The 19,066-nt window shown below is 47.2% G+C and overlaps 6 protein-coding genes across 6 annotated transcripts; 2 read left to right on the top strand and 4 right to left on the bottom strand.

Annotated features, from left to right (window-relative positions):
- Positions 1 to 1,984: 1,984 nt before the first annotated feature.
- B0J16DRAFT_317129 (ketopantoate reductase PanE/ApbA C terminal-domain-containing protein) lies at positions 1,985 to 3,920 on the bottom strand (the record flags this gene model as incomplete). Its single annotated transcript, XM_046125354.1, has 3 exons — positions 1,985 to 3,645; positions 3,696 to 3,736; positions 3,892 to 3,920. 3 exons carry the CDS (start codon positions 3,918 to 3,920, stop codon positions 1,985 to 1,987), a joined length of 1,731 nt encoding a protein of 576 aa, XP_045987372.1.
- Positions 3,921 to 4,159: 239 nt separating this feature from the next.
- On the bottom strand, positions 4,160 to 4,828 carry B0J16DRAFT_317130 (uncharacterized protein; the record flags this gene model as incomplete). The annotated part of the gene is made up of 2 exons (XM_046125355.1): positions 4,160 to 4,608; positions 4,684 to 4,828. The coding sequence occupies 2 exons, from the start codon at positions 4,826 to 4,828 to the stop codon at positions 4,160 to 4,162; spliced, it is 594 nt and encodes a 197-aa protein (XP_045987373.1).
- A 6,464-nt stretch (positions 4,829 to 11,292) lies between these two features.
- B0J16DRAFT_80147 (SNF2 family N-terminal domain-containing protein) lies at positions 11,293 to 15,099 on the top strand. The gene has a single exon (XM_046134486.1). It carries the CDS (start codon positions 11,431 to 11,433, stop codon positions 14,917 to 14,919), a length of 3,489 nt encoding a protein of 1,162 aa, XP_045987374.1. The 5' UTR covers positions 11,293 to 11,430; the 3' UTR covers positions 14,920 to 15,099.
- Positions 15,100 to 16,069, bottom strand: B0J16DRAFT_80146 (40S ribosomal protein S14). The gene is made up of 4 exons (XM_046134485.1): positions 15,876 to 16,069; positions 15,728 to 15,800; positions 15,486 to 15,646; positions 15,100 to 15,432 (listed from the first exon to the last, which is right to left on the bottom strand). Exons 1-4 carry the CDS (start codon positions 15,943 to 15,945, stop codon positions 15,281 to 15,283), a joined length of 456 nt encoding a protein of 151 aa, XP_045987375.1. The 5' UTR covers positions 15,946 to 16,069; the 3' UTR covers positions 15,100 to 15,280.
- A 65-nt stretch (positions 16,070 to 16,134) lies between these two features.
- On the top strand, positions 16,135 to 17,829 carry B0J16DRAFT_80176 (ribosomal protein L30, ferredoxin-like fold domain-containing protein). Its single transcript, XM_046134487.1, has 3 exons — positions 16,135 to 16,232; positions 16,750 to 16,858; positions 17,033 to 17,829. Exons 1-3 carry the CDS (start codon positions 16,222 to 16,224, stop codon positions 17,657 to 17,659), a joined length of 747 nt encoding a protein of 248 aa, XP_045987376.1. The 5' UTR covers positions 16,135 to 16,221; the 3' UTR covers positions 17,660 to 17,829.
- A 163-nt stretch (positions 17,830 to 17,992) lies between these two features.
- On the bottom strand, positions 17,993 to 18,752 carry B0J16DRAFT_381348 (uncharacterized protein; the record flags this gene model as incomplete). Its single annotated transcript, XM_046131149.1, has 2 exons — positions 17,993 to 18,364; positions 18,411 to 18,752. 2 exons carry the CDS (start codon positions 18,750 to 18,752, stop codon positions 17,993 to 17,995), a joined length of 714 nt encoding a protein of 237 aa, XP_045987377.1.
- Between the last annotated feature and the right edge of the window lie 314 nt (positions 18,753 to 19,066).

Genomic DNA, 19,066 nt, shown 5'->3' on the forward strand with positions numbered 1-19,066 from the left:
TGACAAAATGGAGCCCTATAACCTCGAGTCTCCTCGTAGTGAAGCCTATAATTGAAGCCTTGAAACAAGATATAACGGCCAAGGTACAAAGGTTCCCTCCGATCTGGGTCACAGCCCCTGCCTCCTTTGTCTCACCGGAACCGTTGTCCCCACAGATGAGCTAGACGAAACGAAACGGTTTATGCTTTAAATCCTTGCACCCAACTCCACGCATCTTCCTCCCCATAAGACATATAGGTGTGGCTACCGATCAGGTATGATATAGGTAGGGCAAGGCAAGGCAAAGTAACGGAGGGCAAGGCGAGCGGAGAGCGGGACTTGCCACGTAGCTGTGTGCATACAACGGTACAGTCGCCATAGTTGCCGACTGGCAGGATGCATCCCTGAACCTGAAGATACAGTACTTACCATTGAGCGGATGGAGCCGATGAAACTTCTCTCTCTTTGGATGCCCTGCTATGTCACCTGTGGTTGAACGCAGCCGAACCCATACCACCGGCTATCTCATGACCCGGTGCATACTTTGCCGGCGGCTGCATCCCCAGAAGGACATGCCAGGTTCGTCCTTAACTGTGGTAAGGTTTCGGTGTTTCTTGTTTGCCTCACCTGAGAGAAGACCCGTATGACTTGGGTATCGCGGCTATCTTCTTACATACATAGCACCGCATGGCATGCGAGTCACGCTAGAAGATAGCGGTTGTGGATTTGAAGGTTGAGGCTATAGAAAACAGTGGACTATCCGAGCGTGCATGTCGGCGATGTGGCGAAAGACATGGTGCCTTCCTCATTGTGACGTGGTGAAGGATAGATGGGAAGGCCTGCATATGTGTGGGCGCGCAGTTGGAGGACACGCGAGGAACCGTCACACGGGGTCGAGGGGAGTCTCCTGCTTTCTGGCGGTTGGAGGTTGGCACGAGATGAGCATCACCTATGCTGTTGTGTTTGGATAGCATCTTGTTCCGACTTCGGGTTTGTATTCGTAGTCCAACTCAGCTGCACCGCTGTGCAAGAGAGACAGCTTTGCCGCATCTTGTGGAAGTGACTTGACTGCCTGGAGATCAATGCTGCAGTTGAGGGACCGGGGAACAGAAAGGAGTACCGCTCGTTGAAACATTTTCGTGGGAAATCTCCGATATGCAGCGTCTAAGCGAGGCATTATGGCTGGTCGATGTCGATGATTTGATGTAGGTACTGCATAACGCTCACAAAGGATACTGCCCAACTTGCAGAAGACTATGCCTAAAACTGGCTTCAAGTCCCGGTTACTACACCGACGATGTGTGATAGAGTTGGGGCACGGCACCCCCTTCGGAAGGTTGATCAAGGATTTGTCACACCCTGAACAGAGGTTTTCCCCATCCTAGGGCTATAACGGCCTGGGGCTTGGAGTAGCATTGGCCAACGATGAGCAGAGGTTGGTCGATGATGGTGGTGCCTTTTTGGTGATGATGCATTGCGACGCTGGACTTGGTTAGGTGCCTGCGTGTTTCTCTTCTGCCCCACGGAAGAGATGGGCTTTAAACGTTTGTTTCATCTGGTTGGCAGAACGGTTGTCGAGCCTGCTAGCGCGACTCGATAACCACCTGTCTTATTGCCTATATCACGGAGTGTTATAAGTTGGGTCAAGCGATACCCTGGCAATCGAGACCAAGAAAGAAACAAACGCGACCAAACAAACCGAAACAAAACACGCCACTTTCGGAACCCCCCAGACGAGTCAATCAAATGCAACAGGACATAACCCCTAATGCGGATGAGGCCTTGTCGATACAGCATCCCGTGCTCGTTTTCTTGTCATGGCAGTACTGTATAGTATAATATGTTAACGTTGACCCGCAGCCGATCCTGATCCTGGTCTGTCAGACGCGTCTCTGTACAACACTCCAGACCCATGCTCATCCAAATATCCAATGCGGGGCATCCGAGCTGACCACAATCAACAACGCTGCAACGCCAAAGGGCAGGCAAGTCCACAGATCTGTAATTACCGGTCGGTACCCGTGACTCTTTCATGAGTTCCTTGTATCCGTCCCGAACAGCTGAAGTAGTCTCCGAGTTGATCCACATCTAGGGTACGGCCAGCCTCCACCAGCTCAACCAATTTGCCGTGGCATGTAACGTCCAGCTCTGGATCTAGAAAAGCTGCCATCTCGACTAGCCAGCCGTTGAAGTCCCTGATCTCGGTTGATCTGCCGGCGCGCACATCTTGCAGCATGGAGCTTGTATTGTCCCTGACTTTGTGACCCACTTGATAGATCATGTTTTTCAGTTGGGAGTGAGAGAATCTTTCGTGTAAGCTTTTAGGCGAAAGATCAATGGTAGCCTCTGGCTCTGCCGGTAATTGCTTTTCCTGTTTTCCAAGGATTTCGGCACTGCTGTCATGAGCCACCAGAAGTTGGAGTACTTGGCTTGCCTCGCTCAAGAGCTGGTCAATAATCCGGGTAAGAACTTCATTGTTTTCGTCAAACAAAGCACCGTTCTTGCATCCGAGGATTGCTGTCAAGGGGTTTATCACAGCGTTGACAACCAACTTTTCCAACTGAAGTATCCACAGTTCTCCTCGGGATACTGCTCTGGCGTCCAAGTACGGCGCTTCGATCAACTGCTTCATCAAGTATGTCGTCTTGTCAATTGATAAGGAATTTGGAAGAACTGCGCCGACAACCACGTCTGCCAGAGAGGCATGTAGGCTTTTGAAGGTTCCTTGGGAAGTGACGCCATGCGTTGTGACACAAGCCAAGTAGTTTGGCTCATGACTGCTATGATAGCGATGAGAAACATACGATGATCCATGGGGTGGCCATAACTTGGACATTCCGTTTTGTACGAAAAGCACTGTGCTGTTTCGATCAAGATATCCTCGAACACGATCGACTTGTGGCAAAGCAGCTGAAGCCTTGGTCGTGATTATGAGATTGCTCAGTTTCTCACCCTCGGCAACTTCTCTTATAGGACCAGTCTCGGGCTCATTTTCGGTCCACCACTCGATATCGAAGTCTTTGTTCCTCTCGGTCTCGCCTTTTCGTACAATTTCAATGCCTTGACCCTCATACCATTGTTCCAGAAGCTCTTTTCTGTGCACAACTAGGGTGATGGGAGGTTTATCAGGGGCCTGAGCGAGTGAGGATGCAAAAAGACGGCCAAGGTTACCAATCCCCAGAACGTGTATACGCTTTTCAGAATCACCGGATGCTGAGGATGTTGCATACCCAGAGCCGTTGTAGGAGGGTAGATTTGACAAATTCCAGGCAAACAATGTTGGCGTCGGCCTTGAATCGTTACAGCATACTTCTAGCCAGGCGGGCCTTTGAGAATACATTCTGATAGACGCAATAGGCCAAGCGCTTGCTTTCCGAGGTGTAGACTTGATCTTATAAGCGGGGCGTAGCTTTAACAGAACAAAGCTCATTGTTGACGATATGGCTTGAATGAAGTGGTTTATATGAAAGCCAACTGTGCCGGTACTTCCGATGAGAACGTAAAGGTCTTGTATTCTCGCAACGGATGGTAGTCGGTCAGGTGAAGTCACTGTAACTAAGCCATCAGAGTAGTGGGGCGAGTGTGAAAAGAGAAGAAGCCAAAAGATGATGGTTCGATTATACTTTGGATGTCGTTGAACGCGAGGCTGGTGATCTGAGTTCCATGCTGGGGCGGTGGAGTAGTCACAGTGCATACGGTATGAACATGATACTCACATACAGTGTGCTCATAGAAGGGGACTAGAATCGCATCACGACTTCCATATATTGTTAGTCTGGTCGAGATTAAAAGAAAACCAAGGCCTTTCTTTCTGATTATTCATGTCACTTGTAAGAGCCGTCTTATTTTGTTCAGGTATTGAATGGCACCTGCTTAGTCACTGTGAACTTGGATTACCCTCTCACTACTAACCTTACCTGTACGAAACCCCCATTGTACATGTAGACTTGAGATCAGGGGTCATTATAAAACCAAGCTAATTGCTTGTATGCTCAATATTTATACAGGTAGGTTCCTTACAACTAAGGGGAGTTTGTGTATTTAGCACTGGTAGAGTGTGTCCTTCGACTAGAGTTTAAAGTTCAGACAATGACTCACTTTTGTCGAGTGGGCTCCTTCGACAAAAATATATTACAAAAAAGGCCTGTTCTAACTGACCCTTGAGAAAATGAGCCAATATTCAGTCTTCGTCAATATCATTTTCCTCTTCCTCTAACCCCAGCAACGTGTCCGTATAACCTCCTTTGACAAAGGTCTCTAGGTAGGGTTTCGCTTTTGCTTTCAGCGCTGTGACTTCCAAATATCGCCTTGGGATCTGCATGATGTCCTCATCTGACTTGCCATCCCAAAGAATATCCACCAGGGTGTTCGCCCTGCAAACTGCAGAGTATGTTGGACGGAAAGCATACTCATCCACTTCCTGCCCACTAGAGAGATCGGTATAGACAACCCCGAATGCCAGACGGTTGGCAGGATCTTCATATCTGGCACTTGTTGCATAGAAGCTTGGGTGTCTTTCGCCCGGAGGATGAATTTCAATCCAGATAGACACAGCATTCTCCTTTACTTCGAGGTCTGGTTGAAATGGTATAATACAACGACCAACACTAATACGGCGTTCGTACAGACCTGCGTTTGCAGGTAGTAGGTACGTATAGGGATGTTTTTGGTATTTATCCCTCTCTAGTCACCAGTCCGAAACACCACTGATTCGCCCGCTTTTCCGTGGAGTATAGGCAATGCTCCCGATGCCTCTCTTCTTTTTCCCAGCTTCAAACACGCCAGCCAATGGATGCGTATCACCATTCGTGACGCTGTTGACCAGATCTGGATCAACGGTCATTGCCATTTCCTCAAGGCTCGCCTCGTCGAATATTGTGTCGTCAGCTTCTGAAGAGTGGTGGGGATCTGTTACCGGGGCTTGTGGAAGGGATGGTGATGCTACCTCGGGCGAGTCTACAGCAACAGCGACTTCGACCGATGCGGTGATATCGCATAAATCTAATTGAGCCGAGCCAAGTGCTGCTTGTGTTTCGGGTACCGTGGCTATGGTTGGGTTTTCCAGGACGGTTGTTGCATTGTCAGGCCGCAGGGTGTCAGAAGAATTGGCTGTCATAAGCATAAGAGACGAAATAGTTTAGTCATTTTATGGCAATTTAGATGAGAATCTAAACTACTTTATTTGGGTAGCCTAAGCCTTAGGGGACATTTCTTCTGTTACCCACCTAGTCAGGATCCCCCAAAACCCCCGAATCTTGATCTGCGCATTGTTTCAAAACTTCTTTGTCGCTGTTAAATTCAGAGCGCAGAAGTCCTGAGGAAGGAACTCATTAAGCTTAACCTTGTCGCACACGGGATTGCGGCCCGCAGATCCACTTATCGCGAAAAGGTCGACACCTCGCAAAAAGCGATATCATCAACAATGGGAAAACAGAAAATGAAGATAAAGGACATCTATTGTCAAATGTGCAAAAAAAGATGATTGGTAACCCCTGGCGGGACTCGCTTTGTAGTGTTAGCATGAGAAATTGGAACCCGCAATCTTCTGATTAGAAGTCAGACGCGTTAGCCATTACGCCAGCCAGACTAGTAACTATTGGTTGCATAAGTCCGATGCAAGTGCAACACATATACATACCGTCTGCAGGAGTCGGAGTTGTACCAAGCTTGCTTAGTTAGCCCCTCCCCAGCGAGCCAAAGAGTGGCTCTCTCACGAAGAATCGGGTCTCTTTAGTGGACTTGTGTTCAAGCAGATATCTCGATTAAGAACTGGACCTGGAGATCAGTACCTCAGCCTGTACTTTACTGTCGACTAAAGCAAACCATTGATTGTATATGGTCATCAACATCAAGATTGGCCCGTCCAGCAGGTCAACTCGCGGCTCAATTGATTGGTACCGACCACAGCCACTGAACTCTACTATCGCCAACACAGCTGCGACTCTCGCGCACATAAAGCTGCTGTGCAAGGCACAGCAGCCTTCCCTCCCTTCCTAAAGCAAACCATAGGCAAGAAGGAAGTATTGAAGTTATAGCGCAATGCATTTGCAATCCCTATGAGCCGTAGACCTAGAGACAAAGTCTGACATGTTGTCAAAGTGCTATTGTTTGCCTTTTACACTTTTGTATGAGCATCTTTGGCACTAAGTCACCTAATGACAATGTGAGACCCAGCTATGTATACTGTCGAAAGTTACTGATCCATCATATAACGGATATTTGGGGGTTCTATCGAGTTGATGATACCTGGTCAACCACCGAACGGTGAGTGGTCAAATATATGGGGCTCCCTCGTGTACAGCCGGGCCGTAGGCGGGGCCCCGTGCACGATAGCGGGAAATCACGTGCGATGCTCAGCACCTCACAAAAATCATAACAACTTATCCAAAAAGATGTATTCATATGAAGAAAAAGAAATGGTAGCCGGGCGAGTCTGCTACGACTCTAGATAACAGACTTACTAGGAACTCAAGTGCCTGATAGAATAGTGTCCAGTGTAACTGAAGACGATGGGAAGTGCAAGACACTACAGGATTACAGAGGTTACAGAAGACGACACGATTGGCTGAGGAGAAGGGGCTTGAAGCTCCACAGAGATCTCAGATTGAGCCCGTAGACTCACTCTATAGGTTAGTAAAACACACGGCACTTCAACAACAAGCAACAGCCCCTGTGGCGTAATGGCTAACGCGTCTGACTTCTAATCAGACTGACGTAATCATATTTTTTTTATTCTCTTGATTGTATCTTTATTTTGCTGTATTTTTGATCTTCCTTGGTGTTGATGGGTTTTGATGTCAATTTTTGCGAGGTGTCGACCTTTTCGCGATAAGTGGGTCTGGGGGCCGCAATCCCATGTGCGATAAGCTTAACGAGTTCCTTCCTTCTCAGTCTGCACCTACCTCATGCGTCATCACTATCACCATCACTAACAGAAAAGCATGGGCAGTATCTGGTGATGAACTGCTGTCAACGCGGCTATGCTGGAACCTTGCCGCTTTCCGTCATGAACAGCTTGTAATTGTAGAAGCCTTCAGAGCTCAAAGTAAAGCTAACCCTTGCAGTATTCTATGGTGCAATGCGGCTCTGCCCACGCAAATTCGTGCAAGCCAAAACTGTAACCAGGTACTCAACCATTAAGCTTCAGCTAATATTACTGCCTTCACCAGCGAACAGCTATGCTCAGTGATCTATTGTTTGTTCCGAGATCTTACGGCTACAGAACTAGCGCCTCTTATGTTGATTATTTAAGTAGCGATTTCGGAGGTGAAGCAGATAGTCTAGGATAATCTACTAGGAGTTATTAGCAAATATATACATCATTAAGAGGATTTTATACAATCCAGAATAGAAACACTAAGTGTAATTAACACATAATTATCCCGTAAATATAACACATTAGCGTTATTAATCATGCACTTTATCTTATTATCTAATTTACTATTTACCTATTTTAATTCCAAAATAAAGTCTATAACATTACCCTAATATATAATTGCAGCAATCCTTGCTAATAGCTTAAAAATTCTTGCTTTCCAGCTAGGCATCAATACAGAAGTAATAATAACACAGAATAAGTATTACATAATAAAGCAATCTTCGCTAATAGGTTAAAAAGACTTATTTTCTAACTAGGTATTAATAAATAAGTAATATAACTCCCCGGGATAAACATCCCGTAATATTATACCCAAACCAGATAGAGACTATACATAACAAAAAGTTTGTCTAACTTTCTACAATAGGTGTTTAGTCTATAATTATAATAAGGCTATAACAAGGGATATACTTACCACAGAATACAATAGACATGTGGTTTTATAAAGTCTTAAATAGTATATATCTATATAATTTATCTACATAATACATAGTACTCTAGCATACTTAATTAGTCGCGTTTTACCATACAATACTAGCCTTATATTAAAGATTTTGTAGTAGTACTTGTAACTACTGTAAACATTTGCTCTACTAACTGATATAATTCTCTGTGTACATTCTGTTTCTTTTGGGTTAGATTAATGGAAACATGCTCTTCTTTTAATGTTGCGGTTTACTCATAGCACCTCCTTGCGACTGGTCATGCAAACATTGTATGTTTTGCTTTAATTGAGTATTGGCATTCTCTTGTAACCAAATCAACCAAATTCTACTACAATCAATGTATAGATACAAGTGTTTACGAACACTATCCTGCGTTTGCTAAAGTGATTTATCTTTGTTGTCACTGAATCAGCAAACATGCCTCTTGCGTTTGCTCGAGTGATTCACATTCTATTGTGAATCACATATTAGCTATGGGTATAAATTCTCCTCGTTCCTCGCCTTTCTTCTCGATCAGTTTACACTCTTGGACTAACAGGCATATCGGAAATCGAACCTTTGGTTGCCCGGGAGCTGGACATTGAAAGCTAGGTTGTCGGATCGGCTGCAAGGCTGTCTAGGAAGGAACGATCTTGCGGTCGTCTATTGAGGTCACTTCATGCTCGAAGATAGCAGGAGATAGCCACATACCGGACCAGATGTCTTCTGGGGAAGGAGACCACACAGCTCCTGAGGAGCTTTTGAATTCGAGGCAAAGCCAACCCCAATTGACTCCTTTTTTTATTTATATATATATATATATATAAGGGAAAAAACCGTCTAGGACAGGGAGAGAGCCCCGTATTCTGGCCAAGGGCCATCGGTTACATCCTCCCCTTTAACAGGGGAGGACTTCTGCGCTGATTTAACAGCATGTCTAGTTACCCTCCGTCCTGGAAGGCCTGGCTCACTGGGAGCCAGGTACCTTCTCAGGAGGGCCCAAAGTTTGGAGAGATCAGGCTTCTTGGGAGGCATTGTGGTGGTGGTGGTGGTGGTGGTTGTTGCTGTTGTTATTAAGGATAGCAATACAATGGAAGGACAAGACACAAGCAGGAGAAGACATTGCTGGACATTATACATCATAGGGAAGGTACAGTCTAGGTAAGGAAGGAACCCATCAACAGGCAACAACCTAGTTAGGAAGGAACCTACCCAGAACATCTTATAAGGAAGGTACAGCGGCCAACAAGCAATAACTTTTAGCCATCCTATAATACTATTATATCTACTATAAGGGCATCTCTGGGTTTATTACTGCTGTAAAAAGCAATATTAATTATACTAGATTTTAAGTACTGACAACATCGTGGAGATCTAACTTGCCAATATGTAGTGCCTGCTAGCACAAGAAGCATTGGAGTGTATGGAATTACCTTACTTCTCTCTTCTAATGTAACCTGTCCCATAATACCCGTCCTGTTCTAGACCAACAGCTGCTGCAATCTTTGAGTGCTTTAGCTGTGAGATAATGTAATGAAAACGCTGCCGGCCTTACTAAACAGTAGCAAAGAACGAGCCCGATTTCCAGATAATGCTATAGTCCCAAAAAGAATTTAGCACTTAGAATCAAGTACAAGAAGGCTGGCGAGATTATCTGGCTACTAAGCCTGTACAAAGTTGTAAATCGCCATCAAAAGTTGGAGGATAAGCTCGACCTGGTTTTCAACACCATCCACTGTGCACAGCTCTGGCCAGGGGCCATCCGTTATATCCTCCCTTTAAAGGGGCAAGGTCTTCCACGAGGGCCATAAGCTCGGAAAGGCTACGCTTCATCGCTGTTGTTTGTAGTGATAAGTCCACTGGGAAGGAGTGGTCGTCAAGGACACATCGTAGGGCGGCCGACGTCGAACATCCCATAATCCATTTCATCGAACCAGTACTCTAGAAAATTGCATAATAACCATGGACATTCTAGTACTTGGAAATACTAATTTATAATCTTTTATTTAAGTTATTACCTAGCTATAGAATCATGCTGTCTATTTCTATAGTTCTATTTAAAAGTGGCACATCTTGTACTGGTTAAACGATAGGGCAACTGTCGTTGGAGCATCTTCAACTTAATGTCCAATAGACCTACAAGAACTGGAAACAAGTAAGGGACAGTAAAAAAAAATATGCAACAGAAATAAAACGTATCGTAAGCATGTAGTTAAAGTGTCATCAAACTAGGGGTCACCTGTTCACCAGACAGTTAAGCGTACGTAATCGTGCAGAGGTTTCAACAACGTCCCAACAGTTAGACCGCTAGGCCATCCGTCTTAGTTTTTAGAATAACTGGCATTCTTTTCATTCATATAGGTATGTAAATGTTAAGGAAGGAAGGGGGTAGTCATAACACTGCCTGGACCAGGTTAGCTCTTTCCTCGTTGGTCGGAGCAGCCTCAGGCTCACGACTCCAGTCTGCGGTCTACGTAGATAGCTTCTTTTTGTCTTTTTTTGACGTTGGGCCTTCATGTTATTTGGCGTTTTCTTTCTCCTTGAGGTTGGAGAGTGTGCTTGAGGCTGCGCAGGATATCGCGAGAAATCACGTGGTAGATCGTGGGATCTTGGGAAGACGCACAAGTAAGGTTAGTAGTGAGAGGTCAATCCAAGTCACGGTGACTGAGCAGGTACTAGCATAGTTGGAGAACAATATAGACCAGCGCCTGTAACGCGATCGGTAACTCTACCTGCCGCCAAGCGCTGATATTTTACTGATAGTCATACAAAACCCAGACGTCTGGGGCATTATCGTCAATCACCCTAGGTAGTACAGACAGAGTCTCTGTTCATAAAAGGTCAATCAAAAGCCAGGCGAATCTTTCGCAGAGCCAGACGACTTATTTTGATCAAACTCCTAGTATGTCGTCTAGAACCATTCGGGCGAGTTACCCAGGAACGGATGCCCCGTTTACAAGATTATATGGAAGGCAACAGGGTGAGCAAACATCGGCGCAGCTCACCAGGCTCCCCCTCGTCTAGCGATTGGCTATACAGCCAGAGCAAGATACACATCTTCTCTCTGATACCTATTAAAACAGTCTTCGTAGGCACTATCGTGTAACTGGAACATTAGTAAACATTCTCGATCTTTTCGCCGCCGTTTTGGTCTAGGGTGGTTCTTTTTCTAAGGGACCCGCTTGGTGCCTGGATTCTTGTGCGCACCAATAAGCGCACGTGTGACTCCTTCTCTGGTATCCTTCAGCCTGGATCCGACTTCATCTTCACTTCCTCTACGTCATTACAAGTAATTACCTACCAACGAAGGGGATTTCTTCAGCCCTTTTTTTTCAACTTCTCAAGCGTGGCTTTGCATTTCCCAATATTCTAATAACTTGACCGAAGTCCAAACGTAATTGTCAGCTCTAGGAAGCACTCGTGAAGCTTGACGTTCATATACGCACGATTTCAACATCTTCGGCACTTCGATTTCTTCTGTTTCATCTCCCACGAACCAAGGTGGCCATGAGTCACTGTTTCTAATTCACTAAATTCTACTTTTCTCGCATTCAGACGAGCGCACTCTTTATTTATTGTACTCATTCCCGCCAGGCGCATAATATACACTGCCCTGTAAAGAGGGGCTCAACGACCGCATCGTTAATCATGGCAGCCGAAGATGCAGGCTCGGAAAACCAGGAGGTTGACAAGGCAGCCCTTCTTAATCAAATGGTAGCTGTGGCCCAAGAGAGCGTTTCACAAGATGAAGACCCAGAAGACCAGCCAAACACTGAAGGACTCAACGAGGAAGACGCGCTACGGAATTTGACCGGTGCCGTCAGGGACCAGAATGATCTGGAGCGAGATATCACACTTCAAGCCAACGCTGCCTTGAACGAAGCCGAGGATAAGAAGGACCAGAACCGTATCGCCAAGTTGCAAGAGACAAAACACCGACTTCAACTTCAACTAGACAAAGAAAGGAAGAATTTGGAAAGGGTCGCCCATAGTAACGTTTACCAGTCTCGGAATGTTCAAAAGAAGATTGCCAAGTTGGATGAAGAAATCCGACAAATCAGTAATGACATTTCGGATTTTCAGACACGAATAGCCAAACGCCATGAAGAAACCCCCATCGAGGATCCAAAGAAATCAAAGTCTGCAAAGCTTCCTGGTGAGAGCAATCGTGAGTTTCTAATCCGAACTGGAAAGATTACACCATTTGCCAAGATTGGAGGACCACGACCAGCAGGTATTCAAGGGCAGCTCGCAGACACCATCTTAGACGCAGAAGAAGAGGCAGCAGCAGAGCAGCTGGGAGGAGAGCTTGAAGGACCTGCTTCTCACCAGCGGCTTCGACGGCCAGGCTTTGCCGACGAGGCTGAGTCTGAATCAGCGCCTTCTCGCGAAACACCGACCATTGCTGAAAGTGAATTCTCGCTGAGACCGAGAAAAAAGAGACGTGCCCAGAAAGAGGATAGTCCATCTGCGGACTCTGAACCTGAAGCATCCGGTTCTGAATCACATGATGACGATGTCTGGCAACAAGGGAATGAAGACGACCTCATCAGAGAGCAGCGCCGTCAGGCTAAAGCCAAGGCCAAGGTTACCGATCAGGAGCAGATTGATCTTAGTAAGATTGATGATGGCAATGAGTCTCATTTTAAAGCGAGACTGAACGATTGGGTGACGCGTCGAAGCCGCGCCAGAAAAGCCCGACGCCAAACAGACGACCTGTCCGCTGATGCCAACGAGAGTGACCAGGAAGAAGAGGAATGGTTTAAACCTGCACCGGATTTTCCGGACTACGATTTTGGTGACGGTCTGAAACTCCCTGGCGACATCCATCCGTCCCTATTCGGTTACCAGAAAACGGGTGTGCAATGGCTTGCAGAGCTCTACAAGCAGAACGTGGGTGGTATTATTGGCGATGAAATGGGCCTGGGAAAGACGGTACAGCTGATAGCTTTCATTGCTGCTCTTCACTACAGCAAGAAACTTCACCGACCGGTCATTGTTGTTGCTCCTGCTACCCTTCTTCGGCAATGGGTAAGTGAGTTTCACCGGTGGTGGCCACCACTTCGTGTCTCCATTTTGCACGCTTCAGGCAGTGGCATGATGATCCCAAAATTCGAGGATGAATATGATCTGGATCGTTTCAAGCCTCTTGCTACCAAGTCTGAAAAGGCTGCCAGCAGAATCGTCAATGGGGTTGTCAAAAGCGGACATGTTCTCGTGACAACCTACACTGGCCTCCAGACATATGCAGAGACCCTACTACCAGTAGAATGGGATTATGCTGTTTTGGATGAAGGACACAAGATTCGAAACCCAAATGCTGAGATCACTGTCACCTGCAAGGAACTAAACACCCCAAACCGAGTTATTCTCTCCGGAACACCGGTTCAGAACAACTTGACTGAGTTGTGGTCTCTGTTTGATTTCATCTATCCTATGCGTTTGGGAACGCTCGTCAATTTCAGAGCGCAGTTTGAGATCCCGATTCGTCAGGGTGGATATGCAAACGCTTCCAATCTACAGGTTATGACAGCAGAGAAGTGCGCAGAGGCTCTGAAAGAGACTATTGGAGAGTATCTGCTTCAACGTCTCAAAGTTGATGTCGCTGCTGATCTCCCCGAGAAAACCGAACAAGTCCTTTTCTGCAAATTGACCGAAGGCCAACGTAAGGCGTACGAAACCTTTATCAAGTCAGATGAGGTTTCGGCCATTCTCAACCGAAGACGACAATCACTTTATGGCATAGATATTCTGCGCAAGATTTGCAATCACCCTGATTTGCTTGATAAGAGTCTGGGGAAGAAGGCTGGATACGACTTTGGTAACCCGAAGCTATCGGCAAAGCTCCAACTCACCAAGGACCTGCTGCAAAAGGTTATGATACCCAATGGGCATAAAACGCTCCTCTTCTCACAAGGCAAGCAAATGCTCAATATCATTGAGAAATGTATTAGCGAATGCGGCATTTCGTATGTTCGGATGGATGGAGAGACACCCGTGGACCAGCGACAGCCAATGATCGACAGGTTCAATGAATCTCCGGACATACATGTGTTTTTAATGACAACACGAACTGGAGGATTGGGAACAAACCTTACAGGTGCTGATCGAATCATCATCTTTGACCCGGACTGGAACCCCTCAACAGATCTGCAGGCCAGAGAAAGAGCATGGAGATTAGGTCAGAAGAAACCAGTCAAGATATACCGGCTTATGACTGAGGGAACCATTGAGGAGAAGATCTATCATCGCCAAATTTTCAAGCAATTCATGACAAACAAAGTTTTGAAGGATCCGAAGCAGCGAAGCAGTTATGATCTGTCTGATCTCTACGATCTCTTCAGCTTCAACACAGGTGAGGATGCAAGCGCCAACCGGAGTGAAGTTTTCAAGAAGGCGGAAGTTGACTTGATCAACAACAATGAAACTGGAGGCGCAAACCCAAACTCGCAAACAGTTGGGAGTTTGGACCCTGAGAAGGACGTGGAGGGTAGGGAACTTAAGCAAATGGGTCTGGTCGCTGCCATGGAAGAATTCAGAGAAGACAAATCTGCCCACGACGAAAAACGCATGCTGGAAGGTATTTTTGCCAAGTCGGTGGGCAACGCATACGACCATGAGGCTATTGTCAACGGCCCCCAAAAGGCACAGGCGGATATGTCAATACTTCAACATGAGGCGAATCAAGTGGCACGTCAAGCCGCAGCGCATCTTCGACAAGCTGGTGCCGAGGCTCGAAGAGTCCCCATCGGCACTGTCACCTGGACTGGTGAGGTTGGACAAGCTGGTCGTCCTGGAGCCAACCGTCGCCGCGGAGGGCCCAGTTCAGCAGGTGTCATGGGTAACTTGGCCGATCGTCAGGGACTGGACACAGGAAGTGGGAGAAGCTCTCGCTCGGGAACTCCGGGTACAGACAAGAACCTTAAGTCCAAAGATTTTGTGACTATGATCAAGGCTTTTATCAACCGTCACGATGGCCGGGTTCCCAGCAAGATGCTGGTAGACCACTTCAACCCCTACTGCCCAGGCAAGAAGCAAAGTGACGAGTTCAAAGCAGCGTTGGAGAAGGTCGCAGTCTTGAACAAAACAGGAGGGGCAGGAAGAGGAATCTGGACGCTAAAGCCCGGTGTGAAATAAGCAGACGTAAAATCACAGCATGGTGTTGCGAGGAGTTCGGACAGCATGTGACACATATACTAGACATCGTCGCTTAGAATTGCACTTGATTGCTTTTTAAAATATCGTGTCATCGTAGAACGTTAACCGTGAAGCTACAGGAAGTCACATCAAGGAAAAAGTTTGACAAGCAGGATGATTCATAGGCCTTCTTCGGGCGAATTTTCAACTGTCTACTGCGTCCTAACCCATAACCTGACCAGGCTCTGCAGTGTAGACTGGAGACCAGGCGAAAAAGCCGTTCTCCTCGTGATTCTCAACGCCAGAGAGAAACCAGATAGCGAAACTCCTGTCCAATCCAAGCCACCCATATGCGAGCAGCTCAGAGACGACGACCACGGCGACCACCCTTTCTGCGGGTAGAGTCGGAAGGAGTAGGGGTAACGTCCTCAATTCGGCCAATCTTCATGCCAGCACGGGCAAGGGCACGGAGAGCGGACTGGGCACCGGGACCGGGGGTCTTGGTACCGTTACCTGAGTGTTGATTAGTATTGAGGTTAGAGTGAGAGGCACTCAGTTGAACTTACCACCAGTGGCACGGATCTTGATGTGAAGAGCGTTGATGCCAAGCTCCTTGCAGCGGGCAGCGACGTCCTGGGCAGCCAACATGGCAGCGTAGGGGGAGGACTCGTCACGGTCGGCCTTGACCTTCATACCACCAGTAACACGGGTGATAGTCTCACGGCCACTGGAATCACCCAAGTTAGCCTCAATGATCCATAAAATTGTATCTTCCATGCGCATTCTCGCAATTCACGGGCTGACGAACCTCAGATCGGTGACGTGGACGAAGGTATCGTTGAAGGAGGCGAAGATACGGGCAACGCCGAAGACCAGCTCGCCTGTTGAAGCATTTTGTTAGTCTTTCAATTGTTTTTTCGCCGTCATCAATCGTTTATCGTCGAGGGATCGCATACCATCGCGAACGGAAGGTCCGAGGGAGATGTTCTCCTGGGGAGCACGGGTGGCGGTCTTCTTGGGAGGCATTTTGAAAATGGGCGACTGCTGGTTACTTCGTCACTTGGCGTATGAGAATGAGGATCACCAGAAGGAACTCAAGATGCGACACCAAGTCGGCTGAATTTTAGAAGTTAAGCCCTAAAGTGGGAAGTAGGGTTTTCTGAATAAGTGGGGGCACCTTCCACGCCCCACTGGAGAAATTGCAAAATTTTCTTGCTTCTTAAGCCGACCGTTCTTTCTCCATCCTACGCTTCACCGACCGACAACCACTAACCGACCCTTCCAACAGCCGTCGCCGACAAAATGGGTGCTACGTACGTTAATCCTCCTTGAGGACGTGGACGATATGGGCAGATGTCCTGGTATTCGAGATTTCTTTGCAGATTGCCGTGGTCCTCTCGCTGGAAAGCCGCGATCTCTTATTGAGACGTGGACCTGCCAGCTCGATCTTTCTTGAGCTTCTCCCTCAATTGTCCCAGCTTGAAACACAGCTAGAACATTGAGAGATGTTGCTGGAGGTGTTGGATATGAAGATGGAAAACTCTTCTTTCCTAAAATCATTGTCGTTGAACTGCAGCCGGTCGCTGGAAAATGCACCGTCTTGCCTCTTCGAATATCTTTCTCGAACATTATGTTTGAGGCGTTGTCGGATGAGTGAACAACGGAAGTACCCATGATACTCTTGTATCGCAGTCTTCCTAGCTCACCGATTAAAATCATCTTTCGAGTTAGCCAAGCAGAGAATGCTGCATTGCAACAGTTCTCGCACCGGCGCTCTGTTCCATACCACGTCCGTGGTATTGTGGACTGTGAGCTAATCAATATATCTAGCGTTCCTACCAACGACCAGATCATGGTCCCCGAGACCCTTCTCAAGAAGCGCAAGTCTCAGGAGAAGGCTCGCGCTGAGCGCTCCGACGCCGTTGAGAAGAAGAAGGCTGTAAGTACTACCATTCTTTACACTATGGCAACATGATGGAAAACATACACATCATCAACTAGACTCCGGTCGATGCTGTTGATAGTTAACCTTCTTTCGGGTCTGACATTGCCTGACTCATTCCAATCATTTCTTCATTCACCTGGATGACATGAACTAACAAGTATGGAATAGTCCAACAAGGAGAAGCGTCAGGTCATCTTCAAGCGTGCTGAGAAGTACGTTCAGGAGTACCGCGATGCTGAGCGTGAGAAGATCCGTCTTCACCGCGTCGCCAAGTCTGAGGACTCTGCTTACGTCGCTGCTGAGGCTAAGCTGATCTTCGTCGTCCGTATCAAGGGTATCAACAAGATGCCCCCCAAGCCCCGCAAGATCCTTCAACTCCTCCGTCTCCTCCAGATCAACAACGGTGTCTTCGTCAAGGTCACCAAGGCCATCACCGAGATGCTCAAGGTTGTCGAGCCCTGGATCGCTTACGGTTACCCCAACCTGAAGACCGTCAAGGAGCTCGTCTACAAGCGTGGTTACGGAAAGGTCAACAAGCAGCGCATTGCTCTTACCGACAACTCCATCGTTGAGGAGAACCTCGGCAAGTACGGCATTGTCTGTGTTGAGGATCTCATCCACGAGATCTACACCGTCGGCCCCAACTTCAAGCAGGCCTCCAACTTCCTCTGGCCCTTCAAGCTCTCCAACCCCACTGGTGGATTCCGTCCCCGCAAGTTCAAGCACTTCATCGAGGGTGGTGACCTTGGCAACCGCGAGGAGGCTATCAACGCCCTCGTCCGCCAGATGAACTAAGGGATTGTTTTTAAAAAAAACGGCTTTCAAGGGATCGGTCACTAGGACCTAATGGATTCAAAAAAGAAATTTGCATTGGCTGCTCGGCGTTTTACTCATGACAAGGGATATGGCAATTGATACCAGATGAATGACACCCGAGTTTTCCAAATTACCATTCTGTGAAGCTATGTGATGTGTAAAATTGTGATGATTTTTCAGTATTCACGTGATCCTACCATTCTGCTCGATGGCGGGGGTTATTAATGTCATTTTTGAACATATATGTGGGGGACCACTAAAATCTATGTAGGTGTGTAGCGTAGCCTTCATATTCCTCTGTGTTTTGCGATACTACATCTTGATATCGAAGCTTGTACCACAGCCGCAGCTGCTAGTAGCAAGCGGGTTATCAGTAATCTTGAATTGCGAGCCGATCAACTCCATCGTGAAGTCGACTTTGCTGCCCTTGAGAAGGTCAAGGGATGGCTCATCGAGTATAATCTTCGGGCCATCCTCCGAAGCAACAGCTGGGTCAGCGTCGTCGGGGATGTATTGGAAGATCGTATCGTCTTCGTTAACAATGGAGGACCATTCGGCGGCGTCTTTTGCTGGTAAGGTGACGAGACTCATAAGATATTGGAAGCCATGACAGCCACCACTCTCCACCTGGATTCTCAAGGCGAGGTTCGGGTTTCCGTCTTTTTCCATGATCTTGTTGAGGCGCTTTCTGGAGTTAGCATTGTTCTATCGATATGCTTGCTTGAATTACCTTGGCAGCTCGGTCCGTAATTTCTAGCATCATCTCATTGCCATCCTCGTCTTGTTGGGGATTTAGTATAGCCCGTGTCTTTTGTCGTATCGCCGATGTTGAGAATTGCCGCGTCGCACTCTCCCGTAGCGCATATCCCCATAGTTGTCTCGAATGCTCGTGTGTTATGTATCGATTGACAAAGGATCTAGGGGCTTGCAGCCCAGTTGGCGGCGTGCATCTCGGGACAAGAAACTCGAGCGGTGCCGAGGGTTGAGTAGAGGCGATTGAATAACTTCGTCGTGCAAGCTGCATAAAAGACGTGGCGGTAGATCGCGCACCAGCGCAGTGGACTCGGGCCATCGTACGTATAGCAAGAATAATTGAGGTTATAACGATGATGTTGGTGGTAGAATTACGTAGTGGATGCTGAGAAATCAATGCCTAGAACCCGATTCATCCACTTGCCTCTGGACCTTGAAATTCTTCGACGGACCGGAGACCGACAGAGGAACCCGGAGGGCAAATTCGGCTTAACGACGGGAGAGACCGGTACGTACCGGGTTGACTTATCAGTCCGTCTCAAACACCAACATCGAGGTTGGCCAACATTCAAGAGCTCTCTTCAACTATTAAATTATGAGCTAAACAGAGTATTAGTACCTTGTAACCAGGCA

This window comes from Fusarium flagelliforme (assembly GCF_020744385.1).
Source record: "Fusarium flagelliforme strain FIESC 12 MPI-CAGE-AA-0113 chromosome Unknown B0J16scaffold_2, whole genome shotgun sequence".
Lineage (NCBI taxonomy): Eukaryota > Fungi > Ascomycota > Sordariomycetes > Hypocreales > Nectriaceae > Fusarium > Fusarium flagelliforme.

Bases quoted from the DNA above. Each gene is read 5' to 3' on its own strand.
- B0J16DRAFT_80176 (XM_046134487.1), top strand. The intron at 16,859-17,032 runs GTAAGTACTACC...AGTATGGAATAG, and splicing joins CCGTTGAGAAGAAGAAGGCT to TCCAACAAGGAGAAGCGTCA.
- B0J16DRAFT_80146 (XM_046134485.1), bottom strand. From the start codon at position 15,945: ATGCCTCCCAAGAAGACCGCCACCCGTGCTCCCCAGGAGAACATCTCC. The intron at 15,647-15,727 runs GTTCGTCAGCCC...GGGTGATTCCAG, and splicing joins GTCCACGTCACCGATCTGAG to TGGCCGTGAGACTATCACCC. The intron at 15,433-15,485 runs GTAAGTTCAACT...ATCAACACTCAG, and splicing joins CAAGATCCGTGCCACTGGTG to GTAACGGTACCAAGACCCCC.
- B0J16DRAFT_80147 (XM_046134486.1), top strand. From the start codon at position 11,431: ATGGCAGCCGAAGATGCAGGCTCGGAAAACCAGGAGGTTGACAAGGCA.